This window comes from Cinclus cinclus, chromosome 6 (genome assembly GCF_963662255.1).
Source record: "Cinclus cinclus chromosome 6, bCinCin1.1, whole genome shotgun sequence".
NCBI lineage: Eukaryota > Metazoa > Chordata > Aves > Passeriformes > Cinclidae > Cinclus > Cinclus cinclus.
The window spans coordinates 35377221-35392889 of NC_085051.1; the positions used below are offsets into that span (position 1 = coordinate 35377221).

The 15669-nt window shown below is 35.3% G+C and overlaps 1 protein-coding gene across 2 annotated transcripts in view; it reads right to left on the reverse strand.

Annotated features, from left to right (window-relative positions):
• The window catches only part of PRKD1 (protein kinase D1), a 114681-nt gene that overhangs the window by 40145 nt on the left and 58867 nt on the right, over positions 1–15669 (reverse strand). For both annotated transcript variants that reach the window (XM_062494679.1, XM_062494678.1), the window contains exons 3-4: positions 1937–2068; positions 1091–1251 (exon numbers count right to left, since the gene is read on the reverse strand). In XM_062494679.1, the coding sequence (XP_062350663.1) occupies positions 1091–1251; positions 1937–2068 (293 nt within the window). The remainder of the gene's footprint in view (positions 1–1090; positions 1252–1936; positions 2069–15669) is intronic.

Genomic DNA, 15669 nt, shown 5'->3' on the forward strand with positions numbered 1-15669 from the left:
AGCTTTTCAATTAAAAATACAGATTCATAATGTTAACCTTAATTTCCAAGTAGCTTTAGACTAATGATAATCAGTAGCATAAGTACATAATTATGGTTTGTAGATGGTACTGCATCTAACACCATGTCTACATAATTTGCAATGGTGTCCTTTTAGTATGTCAAGTTTAATAAGTTTAATATTCTAATTGAGAGGAAAACATGATAATTGTTGTGTGTACTTATAAATTCTTTCCTCTCTTTTAAACCTTAAGTTTTTCAAGACCTTCACTTAGGAGTGGACTCATTTATACACTGTGTAAAATCTTAACTTTCAAGTATATTATGACCATGAGAGCTAAAATGAACAAACACGTTAAAAATAAAAAATGGGTATCATTGTCATTTACTTCAATCAACATTTTGTTCTCAGAAGACTTGCTTTGATTTCAAAAAACTAATATATTAATGAATATACAAGTATACCATGTATTTACATGCTTTTTTGTATACTGTACATATATATATATATCTACACATATATAAGCAGACATATAAATACATTCACCACAAAGAGCCATTTAAGGATCTAATGGAGATTTCTCCTACTTTCTTCTGAACATCCAGAAATATAGTAAATACACAGGCTTCAACTAATTAACTACAGACTCGACTGTGACAGACACCCAGTTTAACGCTGTGGTGTCTGGGTCAGTGTCCTGATGAGGTGACTCTTTCCTATTTAATAAGCCAAGGGAAATAATAGTCTGATACAGAAGAAATTCTACATCTAGTTCCAAATGAGATTCTCCAAGATCCAACTACTTATGTTAGCATTGGTGGCAGTTTTAGATTTTAAAAATAACCTAATTCTTGACAAAGGAGGAGACTCCTTGATACTCCTTGAAGGGAGTATCAGAAGTGACACATACCTTAAACCTACATACCTTATGCTGGTGACCTCCCTTTTACGTCAAGATGCCTTCTCTTACTTTATAATTTACATACCACCCTCCTCTGTAGTCTGTAACAGGCAAAACCAGATTCAACAGCACAAAATGTCATCATTTCTCAGCTCCTCCCATGGCCTCTACAGCTAGGGAATTCCATACCAGAAGGGCTTCCTCTGTCACGCTGGGTGAGGGCTCTGCAGAAACTGTTCGAATGGTGCTGAGTCCTGTTAGGGATACATTTGACAGGCGTCTTTTCCGTACTCCACTGCAGTTGTTAGGAATTTTAAATGCGCATCTCTTATGGTAGTTTAGACCACATCCTGAAAAGAAAAATTTAAAACCATCCATTATTGCTCAAAAAAGCAAATACTACTGAATTTTTCAAAAACACAAATTCAAAACCATTAGTATTAATTTTGATAAACTTTTCCCTGTACTCTGCTCTTCTATTCTCACAAATTTTTAGAGACATAATGTTATCAGCTCAAAATAGATACATCTACAACCAGTGGTTTTTGCTCCTTTTCAGAATCTATGGTCTCAAAGTGCACAAAAATTCTATGACCAGCACTTCGGAGGCAAGGAAGTCTCACTGCAAATGGTATATTCTGTTGGATTCAGTCTATCAGAAGTCAAATAGGTGTGGCAAAATGAGAAAACTTGGTTATTACAAACTCATATGGATTGACAGCAACTTCAATTAAATAATCAGAATTACTGTGATACAAAATGAGAGACAGGGTCATTAAGACTTATAGGGGAAGAGTAAGACATGCAGCCTTTTTTTACAAATACATATCAACACAATTTTTTTTCACTCAAGGTTACAGACCATACCTAAGATGCCTCAGAGCAGTCAAAAAGATAAGTTCTTTAATCAGTTAACTACTTTGACAGTTCTCTCGATCTCTAACTAATTTTAAAGCAGCATTAGACACAACACGCAGAAGGAGAATGAAGAAGTCTCTCCTTCAGACTGAAAAATTGCATCTCACGGCATCTTACCTTCACATTTGAGTCCTTGACGCACCAGCCCCCACAGCATTTCTCCACAATGGTCACAAAAGGCTGGAGCCCGATACGAGTGAACAAACAGAGCATGGGGCCGAATTTGAAAATCTTCAAATGTAGCAGAAGCTATAACAGTAAAATCATACAAAAATTTAATAGAATTAGTAACATAACTACTGCTCTTCACTTATGTGGTACTTCATCACAGAACAAAGCAAAACTCCTTTTGGCTGCTATGATGCTGAACCTTGAACTTGAATTGTCCACTGCATAATATTCTGAAGATAAAAAGAATGATGATATACCTTCATACTACAATGACCACTGGAAAAAGCACAAAGCCGTATTTACTGCAGCAACGACATCTCTGACAATATTTTCCCAGTCAAACACAGGAGTATAATAGCCTATCAATGTTTACCAAAATTGTCAGAGTTCAATCAAATGTCAGAATCTTTTCAAAATACCCTTTTACAGGCATGACTCATTGCACCTTGAAGGTATACGTACATAAAATAAACTGAACACATCCAGTAAAGAAATTCTGCAAAGTTTTTTTGACAAGTAAATGAAAGTATCTAAAATAGTCTGTTTCTGCTGATCACTTGGTACAATTAATTCATCAGCCTATGCTGGGATTGGTAAACTGATCACACAAGTCAAAATCATATATTAGAGCTTAAAACCAAAACATGTCATGATACACCCAAATTTCAATAAAGAAAAAAACCTTGCAGGGCAGTCTGGAAGATTAAGGTTATGCACTTCTTGAAGTACAAAATCCTTAGAAGGTGACATGAGCCTGCAACTACTGTAAAAGCTGCAAAAGTTAGAGGGGCTAGTTAAAGGCTCTAGTGCAAACTAAAGAAATAACCAACTAAAATGTTTTAAAAACTATTTATAATACAGAGAGAACCAGTACCACAACACTTTTAAAAACAGACTTAAATATTTTCCACATAGCCTAAAGAAATATCTGTCAAATGTTATTAAATACTAATCACATATGCAAACATTTGATCTCATTCAGACTGCCCTTTAAACAAGTTATTTGTGTTCTTAGTCTTCAAAGATAGCAGGATGAATGCAATAGGTACGTAGGAACTTAATATAAATACTTTTTCTTTCAACAGAAATACATTCCTGATTTGCAATTGACAGAAACAAAAAAAAAAAAACCCAAACCCACCCAAAACCAAAACAACCCTCCCCTCCAGCCCTGTTTTTTAATGGTTCCATTCAAAGGAATTCCTAAGAGATCCAAATACCCTGGCTTGTTCCTTGTCTACTAATGAAAAAACCAAAAATCTGCATACTGATCAAGGAAAGATTTTTAGATAACTAGAGGAAGATACCAATAAAGACTTATGCCATGGTCTCAGTTGCTTCACTGATCTGCCAAGTTCAAGAAGGATTTGTTTTTGAGGCCCTCCATTATCACCTCACTAGCATGCAGCCACAGGAGGAAAAGTTGTCACAGTCAGGCAGCAGATGCCTGTATGCTCCTACCACGTATGGCTACTAACTGAGCTAGGATAAGTCAGCAGCTGGATGAGACCAAATTATACATGCAAATCATACTGAACCGTGATGATTCACTTCCTCTTCTCTTGCCTGGTCTATGAAATCATGATATATATGAGAAGACATTGTCTTCAGCAGTTTGGAAACTCCAGCCACACAACACACTACAGCATGCTATGACATCTCCTCAGCAAATCAGCTATAAACACATCACTAAGTCTTCCCATCTCTACTTGTCTCTTTCAAACTTTCCATCTAGAGTTTTGAGCCTTGGTTCTTCTGTTCCAGACTTTTGTTCATGGATTTTGCATCGCGTACTTACCTACAGATTTATGAATAATATTAACATCTCTGATTCTTTGCAAATGAAATGATCATAGAAAAGACATGCATGTATGTATGTACGTATGTATGTAGGAGCCTTTTCAAGGGTACATACCAAAACTGGAACACTATGCCCTACCAGCTTCCAACTGGTTCAAGAAGCTTCCAAGTAAAATCAAGAAGCTGATGGAAACAAGATACTCAGTGAGTATGCCCTTCTCTCCCAGGAGAAGACAAAGAAGTCCCTACAAGAGACCTACCCAAGACATGGTAGCCATGAATTTTGGTAACGTATATGTGAATTTTAGAGACACAAACTTTTTGTCTATAAAAATAAACTTTCCTGAGGTTGTTTCTAGAAGCATACGAGTAATAACCAAACAACTATTAAAACAATGGATATGTACAATAAAAACAGCCTAAATCTCAATCTAGCAATGTATCTAAGTTCACAACAAATGCATTGAATGTATAACCTAAAGTTATGCCTGTATTTAAGTTCTCTTTTGCATCAATGACACTTAGTAAACTGGAAGACTGGAGAGTAGTTTTACATTGATTTACTGGGTAGTTTTACAAGTAGTATGAACAGTGCACCAAAACCACAAATAACCTAAAAAAAAATTCAGTAACTCAGTTAACTTCAATTAGTTTAATAATTCAGATAATGGGTCAAAAATATATTATCTTAAAACAGTTTAAAAAATCTGGGGATTGTGAGAAGAATTTTCTCTGTAGAAGCAAACCTGAAATCCAAATCTTCCATGAGTAGTTTTGCCTTAGGAAGTGATTTATAAATTAGGTCCACCTTTTAAACTTCTTCTTACCATCTGATCAGTCAACTTCTTAAAAATTACATGTCTAGGAAGCCTTTCATACAGCCATTAATGTTCAAACATTTAACTTTCAGAATATTCCTGTTATTCACTGAAAAAAAAAAAACCAAAAAAAACCCACCCAAAACAAAAAACACACCAAATAACCTGCTGATTAAGAGAAAGATATGTATAGTTTTTCCAAATTAAATTGAGGCCATTCTTGGTAACAAAAACCTTCTGTAATCAGGCTACCCTTCTGCTTTGACAGAGTAGTGATGGGTGAACACAATTTTGTGGCTTCATGTAAAATTGTGTTATAAAAAAAGAGGGACCTCCAAATACAGCTGTAAGCACATCCTAGAAAGCTTAATTACTCTGCAGAAAAGTATGCAAAATATTATGTTCTTAATACAACACTGTTAACTCAGACTACCTTGTCATCATCTATTTAAGCTTTCCTAGTATCACCAAAACACAGACACAGAAACTGCAGCAGTTTTGACAAGACTATTTCATCAGGTCTATTAATGACTTGGCTGTTAATGGCTAGTACTCCTTGTTCTGGGCTCAGCAGCAGATCTCTCATTCAGCACAGCTGGAAAGTAAAACATGAAGACATTGCAAATCAGGGAGGCAAGGTCTTGCTTTGAGAGAGAGGCAAATTATTTACTTCATCATTTTGTGTTCCAAGTCTGAAAGGGCTTTGAACTATAAGCAGAGGTGAAATCCTGCTATTATGAGTAACAGAGCTTCACATAATGGGCACTGTCATCTTGCATCCATGCCTCTCAAGGCAGAAGAAACCATCAATCACAAGACTAGCAATATCTCGTAGCTATGAAAAGCAAGCATTTTCCTGCTACCTTCTCTGATTTGGAATGCATTTAAGAGTAATATTTTCTGTTGAGTTCCCACAAGCATTTGTAACTTGAGCCCTTACTTACAAGAACTGCTGGCATCTATCACTTAAAATATTAATATAACTCAAAACTAAGGACTACTAAACTTCAAGCACTGGTTAAACAATAGCAATTAATTGAGTATACAACTCAGCTAGACTAAGAAAAAGGAAACCATTTTATTCTTTTCAATCCTGGCAATCGAATACAGTATGAGTTTCCAGAGTTTCCCTAAAGTTAGCAGAGTTCTGGCAGTTCATATCGGCCAAAGGCTTCATATCTGATCTCCATCAACTAAATTAAAATTATCAGGACCTTAATACTGACTAGAAACAATCACTTCCTGAAACCTGTATGTGTGCACATTTATAATCATTCCATTTCTTTATTTGTTCTGCCTTGAAGTAGGGAAACTTTGATATGGAAAATTTGAATCAATTAAGCTTTCTGGATATGAATGGGAGTATTTTAACACTCAATTTTACATACAGGGAAAATTCTTCTAATATAATACATTTTGTTTTCTTTACCTATTATTGTTTTATCCCCGTGCTTTAGATAAAACCAGTTCTAATTAGGAATACTAAGTTGACATTCAGGTAGGAGGTGGGGACAGAAGGAAAGATACCTTTTCAGAACTGTATCTGAAACTCTTGAGCAGAAGCCTGCTACTTGCAAATGCAACTGGTACAGGCTAGTTGCAATGCCTTCATAATATTCAGAGTAATCAAAAGCTGCATGTTCTCAATCTTCCAGTGACAGAGACACAGGAAACAATCACCTGCTACAAGGCTGGTAACATGTTGTGCTGCTGCACCTGGACTGTTTAATTTGGAAACATGAGCTTGGGTGCCCAGAAAGCCAAGCAGAGGTAAGAGAAAGAAGAAAGGTCCCCAAAAAGAAACAGTAATGTCAGAAAGAAGTGGGGGGAGGGGGGGGAGGGGTGTGTGTAAAAGGGCAAGGGTGAAAACCCTGGATAAAGGTAAGATGCTGGACATAGGGGAAGATCCCAAAGATCAAAGAGAGATGGAGGTCAGAGAACCTCTGCGCATTTTCATCAGTGATGCCCAAGGTTGGTAGCTGCCAAGTGGTGGCATAGCATGAACGAAGAAGATTTGGTGCCCAGCCTTCCTTGGCCAGTAGCTACCTCTTTCCTGAGGAGGGAAGAGCAGTGAGAAGCTGGCAAATGTAAGGCTGAGAAGGGAGCAAATGAGCCAGTGTGGGAGGCATCCAAGCAAGGCTCTCATTTCCTTCCTTCTTAAATCCCAGTATCCAGACTCACTATGGGCTGTTGTTTACACTGTCCCATCAGTCACCTGAAATTTGAACAATAAACTGAAGGGGACAAAAAACCATTTGCAAGCATTTGTCCAGTGCTAGCTCAGAATTTTAAGGAGTGATAACAAAAGATTAACCTTTATGTGTCAATGTGCTTGATTCATCTGAATTCATCTGACACTCTGAAATTTTAGAAGTTCAATTTTGATGTACTTTATATATTTGTGAATTATTCCACAGTTTCAAATCTACAAACTACATAGGTCACTAGGTGTAAGTTCATTTGAAATCCCTTCACACAATTCTTTCATTATGAATTTGCCCAGAGTTTACCCAAGTGGAAAAAAAAGCAATACCTTACTTCACGGTTTCAAGCCCTGTTAATCACAAAACACTGCAAAGGTATCAATTTAGCATAGGAAAAAAAATGTAACTACTCTTCAGGTTTACTGGAGTTATTGATACAGCTTTCAAAATTAATTCTGTCTACTGGCACTAAGGAGCAGCCCCAAATGAAAAAAAAAGCCTCTTGCTCCTTTCCCATGTTCTGACTGATCTAAATCAATATCTTAAAATAAATGCTGTGAGTCCTTTACATTTTTATCTCCTCTGATTTTTTAAATGATCGTCTCCGCTCTTTTCCAAGGATTCTGAAAAAAAAAAAATCTCAAAAAGAGGTTCTCAAAAAGAGGTGCTCAAAAAGAATTAATAGCACTTGTAAAATGTTTGTTTCATAAAAGGTTAAGATTTTGTTCTGTTATATGGTGAATAAATACTACTGGCCAGAAGTTTAATGGAATTAAAAGTATAATCTTATGCTGAATTCAGTAAGGAATGAAGGAACCACCTCCGCATACAATACATTATTTTTAATAAATTGTACTATCTGCAAAAGTTTAGATATCTTTTAAATTACCCCAAGAATTCATATATATAGATACATATACTATTCCAGAACATACAGGTGGGTTGTTTGGGGGTTTTTTTGCATAGTTCTATTGGATGTCCACAGGCCCTGATGGGATGCACCCAGCAGTACCATGGGAACTGGCTGATGTCCTTGCGAGGCCACTCTCAACACTCTTTGAATGATCAGGGTGATTGGGAGAAATGCCCAAATTCTGGAGGAAAGCAAATGTCATTTCCACCTTCAAGAAGGGTGACGAAAAGGACCCAAGGGAACTACATGCCAGACAGCCTCACCTGAAGCCTCTGGATGGTGATGAAACAACAAATCCTAGTATGACCACTTCTGGAATATGCTTTAGTGTCTGTCTGATTAATAATGCTCTCTTAAGGTCTCAGATCTTTGATGAGACAATCAGAGATATGGAACAGGAGCATGACTGTATATAACCATTCACTTTTCTTAGCTCCACTTGAATCTTCACAGGCTAACACTAGAAAAGGGAGGAGGGAAATAAAAAATGCTAAAGAAATGCACAAGATGACATAACCTGGAAGAAACAAATCAATTATTAATTAATTATGAATTTCTAATTAATTATGAATTGTGGTTGGATCTTTTAAATTGTTTACAAAATTCAATAATGACTCATCATAGAAACATTTCCAGTGCCTGGCCAGGTAAATCAGAAGGTCAAAATTATGTAAGCAAAATGTTTAGTTGCTCACTAAAGACAACAGAAGTGTTCTACTCACAACATATTTACCCAATATTTCACCTATGCACATAAATAACTAGAAATTAAGACTAGGAAATGGTGATACTATTATTCCCCATACAACATTCTGTGTTCAGTTGCTGTGACAGATGAGGAAGACCACTAGAGGCATGGAAGAGACTTACATATAAGGAGAGATTAAAAGACTGGAATTGTTTTGTTTGAAGAGGAAATGAGTAAGAATTTACTGGACTTAAGAAGAGGAAGAAGCACACACAAAAAAAAAAAAAAAAGCCAGGAAACAAACATAACAGCTGCAGAATAACCTTCTGCATTACCAACATTACCAAGCTACAGCGATGTAAGACTTCACATCCTAAGAAGCAGGAAAAAAAATCTCTCCAGCCTTCTTTTTGGCAACAAGTCACATCTTAACTATGCTTAAAAAACCATTCTCTTTAAAAGCCAGAGTAAGTCAGATTTCAGCTGGAATGACAGTATCTGCAGGTTTGGGTCACACTACAATCAAGATATAAAAACCTGCACACTGACATCTGTGGCAGTTCCTGAGTATCCTTCTCCTTAGCTGCCATTTCAAATTGTTGTATTCCCCAAGGAAAAGAGGTTTACTTGTTTGTGCTCAGACCTTTTAGCTACAAACCTCAAGCACTTCCTAAAAGAAGATGTGTATCTTACCACAAAGGGCTGCAAACATAATTTACTGGAAATTATTATAAGGCTGTGTATTTCTGTTTGTTCTTTCAAAATCAAAGCCAGCAGTCAGCCAATGGAAATAAATTCAATGAGTTCAGTAGTGATATTGAAAGATATATTTTTACATAAGTCATATTTAATTAGAAGCCTACTGAAGCACCAAGTGATTGAGAAAACAACTTCAGAAAGACTAAAAAAAGCAGAGATATTCTCCAAACAGTAGATTTTTTTTTTCCTGACATACATCTGAGCAGGGCAGAACACACAGTTAGCCATGTATAGAAGTAGTCTGATGGGCAAGTTAATCCAAGTGGGCTACCCTTTATTTTTCGATATGCTGAATCATTTATAGCTAACTGTCTATTCAAGACCACTACTATCATTTAACAAACACACTGATACAAATGTTTCATCAAGCACATACTGGTCAAAGAAACTATTAAAAAAATCAATCAAACAAAACCCTGTACAACAAATCAAAGAGTTTTCTGAATAGCTGAAAGCAAGGCTTGCTCCCCATTAAATTTGTAGCTAGTGAGAATAAACTGGGGAAGTAATTATTTGATGAAAGGGGTTAGCATCAGGTGAGGAAAAGAGAATTCTTTGAATGGTAGCAGTTTTATAATTAAAATCTTTGTTAGAAGCAAAAACAACTGGCAGAATATGAAGAACTAAAAAGGAGGAAAAAAAATTGAAATTTTCTTACCCAAATATTAAAAAAAAACTCATAAAGAGATTATTTTTTTTTTTCCTAATATACAACTTCAACTGAAGCTATAGCAGTGGTCTCCAAAGCGAGGTGTACACACCCCTGGGTGTGCAAAAGATAATCCATTAGGGTACAGAAAGAAAATATTATAACTTCAGCTACATATATAAATTTTAAATAAGCAAATACACACATATGAAGGTAGATGCTTGAAGATTTTCAGTCACAAAATTTGCACTTTGCCACTATATCTTTAAGAAAAGCTCAAGTGCTAATAAAGACACATCCTGTGAAATAATTTATAGTTATACCCGAGTTTCACATACCAGAGATGTAAAGAAAGACTAAATAGTAAATAAATTTGTAAAACAGTAAACAGAGTTAATATATCCTTTGATGAAAGCATGTTTTTATTATTATACTGTGCTTTTTTCATCAATGCTTTTTTAATTATAAGCCTTCCATATTGATTCTGAATCTTAATGAGATGATAGCATTGCACTGTAAGTCTAAATGAGTACACAAATATCCATTAAAATATTGGACAACATACTGCAGACTCCAAGTTTTATTTACCACTTTAAGTCTTGAGAAAGGATCAGCTGACATGGGGGCTGCTGAAGTATAAATCTTGAATAACATATTGAGTTACCGTTACTAAGTGGATTGCATAAACTCAATCAAAATTACAGTATCTATAAATCATTTTTAAAAGGGTAAATAGGATATGTATCACATTAAGAAAACTGAGTAAAAATTAATAAGAAAGGTAAAAAAAATTGCCTCACTGATCTAAGACTACTTAAAGGAGAATAAGGGTCTTTTTTCACTCCAAAGGCTTTAAAATAAATATAATATACCAATTAAATCAAGATTTAATTTGGTCCACTTAGGAAGTTGATAGGCATTTTTTAATGCATTAACTTCAATTAACGTAGCTAATTAGCTTCAATCACCTTTCTTGGAAAGCTGGGTGTACGACTTATTGAGGTGAGCCTGTTAAAGTGGTGTGACATGAAATATGTCTCTCTTCAGTGAAATCATATGATAGGAATGCAAAAGCATACAAATTACTGGATCAGACAAAAATCTACTAAGTCTGAAACCCTGTGTTTGAAAGAAGAGTTCTCAAAGCAACATCAGCATTCTCTGAAGCAGAGAAGGTGACAAAGGTAGATGACACAAGGGCAGTGACATTGCAAACCATTTTCTGTTCTGCTGCTACACCTGACACTTTACTAGTAACGCTTTCCAGATCATTCATGAATGTATTTAACAGCACAGACTTAAGTTCCTTGCTGGTAACCTGCTTCCACTGTAAAAACAGCATGCACTTCTACCCTTTCCTTCCTAAGTCATAAACAGTTATTTGTCCATTTGAGCATTTACCCTGCTCTCCTGTGAAAGCACAGTTTCTTCATGAGCATTTGAACTGAAAGTGTTTGCATTAAATCTGAAAAATCAAGTGTAATATCCCAAATGAACTGACAATTTCATTAAAGAGCACACAAACTGAAAATGTATTCTCTCAAAAAATCAGACAATTAGAGATGTATAAGGTTGGACGTTTGATCTATTAGGTAGCAGTGACCTCCCATATAGGCCCTGTCCAGAAAGTAACAATTAGCACAGTTATACAGCAAAAAAAGACAATGAGGCAAACATAAACAAATCAAAAAGAAAAAAATGATCTTTCAGTCCTGAGAACTTCAAACACAGTCATCTATCTGAATTCATGACTCAAGAAAAATGAGACTAATGAACAGTGAGGGATACAAAACCAATCAACTTTAACCTAATCACAAATGAGCATTATTCTCTACAGAAATAAGAGAAATGACAGCTAGAGAAAATTGAAAGGACATAGAAGAAGAATAATTGTTAAAGATTTCAACTTAGAATAAATATATTTTTATTTCTCAAAACACCAAAAAATAGCATGTAAACATGGACATGAAGGCACCAAGAGAAGGATGCTCTTCAATCACAACAAAGCAAAATCACAAACTGTGACCAGCTATGTAAGTACTATAACATTATGTTCAGAGATATAACATCATAATGTTTCACCTCAAGTTGAACTAACACTACAATCCAGTTATGTGTTGATAAATGGCATTTACTGTAATTGTATAGCTATCCACAGCTTTTTTTCAGCCCAGTGTATTTTACCATAGGCAGTATAAACTGCACTGAATCAAAATTAAATATCCACATCTAACAACCAGGTGATCTACCATCTCTGTGATATTACAACAGAAACAGCTTCTTAACAAAAGCAGTGGATCAATTCCTGCCCTCATCAGCACAGCAAGGGAACGTAAAATAGCTGCTATTTGACTTTCTTGCTTCAGGAATCCTGCCAAGTTGAGCACAACTGCTCACAGCAAGCAGATGAAGTACATTTCACTAATTCACACAAGATGCTAACGTTTCACTGTCTGCTTTCCAGCAGCAGACAAAAATCTCTTGTATCTCAATGTAACTTTCCCCAAGGGAAAAAAAAAAAAAAGACAGAATTTGCCTGAACAAACCTGTTTTTCTAAACAAACCAAATTAAAACTGTAAATGTGCAATTTTTCCCCCTCTATATCATGAATAGACTTGGCAAATTTACACAGCAGTTTTTAATAAACTCCATGAACAAGGTACAGAAGACAAACTATGCTGAAAAAAACAAGTCTAAAGACATCTCAAGTAATTGTTTCCTTGAAGTCCTTAAGAAACAGAACTCAAAAAGAGAATAGATGTACAAAACCACAGCAATTCTCATCTGTCAGCTTGTTCTATAGAGTCTGTGTCTCCATTTAAGAGAAAAACAACAAATAAAGTTATTCTGAAAAAAGTCAGAGATACACAGATGAAGGATGGCAATTGCATGTACAGACATACAGACATGTTGGGTTAAATAATATCTTCAATACATCGTTCATTTCAGAAAGCAGCTAACTCATCTACTTTCCAGATCTCACATAACAACTTAAAGTAAAAACTTGTTAACTATTTAACTTCTCTGCAAAGAAAGGGTATGAAGGCCAGCACTATCATTAATATCAATTCATCGGCATCAACAAATTGCAGTTGAAATAAATTATTTTTATGAGCTAGTCAAAACAACACTAAAGATCTCCAAAAAACCTAAGAGTTAAGTTAAAGAAGAGAGTTTATCACAGCAAATATAATCCATTCTGTTCAAATTTATTTCAAATTTTACATTATGCTAGTTTGGTAATTAATGTTTGCATCTTTTATTTCATGAGTGGAACATGAAAGTTAACTTTTCAGAGGTCCAGTTGAAGATTTCAGCAAATACTACTTAATCACATCAAGATTGAAGGACATTTTTCAGCTTAAACTTCCTTTACATAAATATGCTTCCTTTTCCTCTGCAAACAATAAGACCAAATTTGAGAGAGAGAGAGAGAGAAAGAGAGAGAGAGAGAAAAAAAGAGAGATCTAAAAAGATCTAAACTCTGGTTTCTATTCCTTTCAGTGCTTATGAATGACTGACTACTCATTTCCAGCCATCTTTCACTGTAACTTTGACTAAAACTACTTTACTTTGCTTCCTGATTTTGGCCTGCCTACTAATTTTTAATGGTATTCTAATAAAAGGAAGCCTTCCTACAAATATACTTTAATAAAATTTTTTCTCTTAAGATTCAGATCCTTTTCGGTCTGAAATGTGATAGAACTGAGAATATGTTGGATTCAATGAACACATTAGTGGAGACTTCCACAGACATAGTAAAGAATTTTCCTCCTTTGTGCATCTGAAGACAAGATGAACTTTCCAATATTTTGAAGAAAAAATTAAATAAAAACATACAGCTAAGAAAATGGAAACACGGTGAGTTATATGTTACTGCCAGAAGGGTATTAGTGATACTGTTCAATGAATGCCCAGGAGCACGGCCCAAAAACCAAATGTATTAAACATACAAATTTTTGGTTCTGATACATTTGTCAAGTGTTACCATATTCCTATACAAACACTATCAGAATTCCATAAATAAAGTGTTCAAACAGATATTTTTAAAAATACATAAAAGAAAAGGAAGAAAACAATGGATGCAAAACTAAAACCCGTATTTATTAGGGCTAATACATTTATAATAGAAGTTCACTTTTCCTCTTTTAGTGTGCAGCTAATCAAATCTCATACACTCAACATACACTTTTGCTTCTACTCTTATAATAATGCTTGACCTTTCAGCTCCAAAATGCCAGAATCTATACTGGCACTGAACCACAATCCATCTGGCTGACTGCTACAGCCTGTGCTTGTCTCCTCTGAACGAGTCAGCAGACAGACACACAACATTTGGTCAGAACATTGCATGATTCTTGCAGTCCATTAAATACTACATTGTATTGCACCAATGCAAACCACAAGTAATAATGTTCATTAGGAAAACAAAAGCACAGCAGGTGCTGGAATATGAGCTGAGCAAATTTCTTGTGTTTTACCAGAAACCTTTGCTCTAACACAAACTGTTTCAGTTATATTGTGTGACATCTGCCTGTACAATTTTCTTCACTGAAACAAACTAAGGTGCTTCAGCTACAGTGAGCAATACCTCTCCCTGTAAGTTTCTGTAGAAAATTTTCAGCTCTTTCAAGAACTTGCAATACGAGATCTAAACCACAAAACAGTCATATTTACTAATCCTTAATCTGCCAAGAACATAAGTGCAGTAGGGAAAAAAAGAAACAAAAAATACATGGGTCATCCAGCTGTTTTAATAAAGTTTTAAGTAAATCACAATGGAAAATAGAAAATGCATACTACTGATTGTATAACCCTGAATAGAACGACTCACAGTTCAGCTTTCTCTGCTCTGACCAGTATTGACCTGAGCAATAAAAAATGAATGCATTCGATCAGGACAGCTTTTGACATCAGATATCAGTGCCTCAGGGGATGCTGACCCAAAGCACAAGGAGTTTTCAGCAGTAAAGCCATTGCTGTAACAATGTGTTCTACTGCCTCTTTTGGACATGACCTTCAAAAACAATTACCAATTTACAGAACTTTAGAATGTACATTGTGTATAGTTCTTTATAATGAGGCTAGAAATAAAGCACTTCAATCAGTTCAACATACGCATCTGAACACATACTGTATTTCATTTGTCCTTCCACCACTCAAGCACTCAATATCATACACTGTAGTGCTGAAGGGCAATCTCTTCTGCTTCCAGGTTTTTTTAATCCCATCAAAATAAATTTTCAATGCATATTATTAAACATCCTGAAAAAGACTTCTTATGGCCCTGTATTTAGATACTTTGTCCTTTAATTTAAAAAGGAGATAACCCATCTAAAGCTACTTTGATATGCACTATTGCCAAAACCCATAATAATTTCAAACTATGTCAGAATATTTTTCAATAAAAAAAACTACCTGCATTAGTTTGAATAATTCCCTAAACATTAGAGATTATTTGTACAGTTCTTTCTCATTTTCAATGTTGCAGAACTGGGAATACTTCCCACCCTTTACATGACACAGGAATTGTCTGCAAAATGAATTGCTGCATTTAGTTTAAGATCATTTGGGGGAGGACACTAATGCTTTCAAGTGTTTATTGAGGAAACATGTTTAATTTGAGACATCTAACTGAAGGTTTACGTTTGTAATAGTGCCATCAGTAAGGCCATGTCATATTAGAAATTTCATTTGCTGCCCTTTACTCCTCAAGACTTAAACAGCTACTTGTCTCATTTTGGCAAACTATGTGATCTACACTTCAAAAGCATATAAACAATATACCAAATAAAGCACTGAAGTCCTTGTTAACTTTTTTCACTGCATCACAATTACTGATGTGGA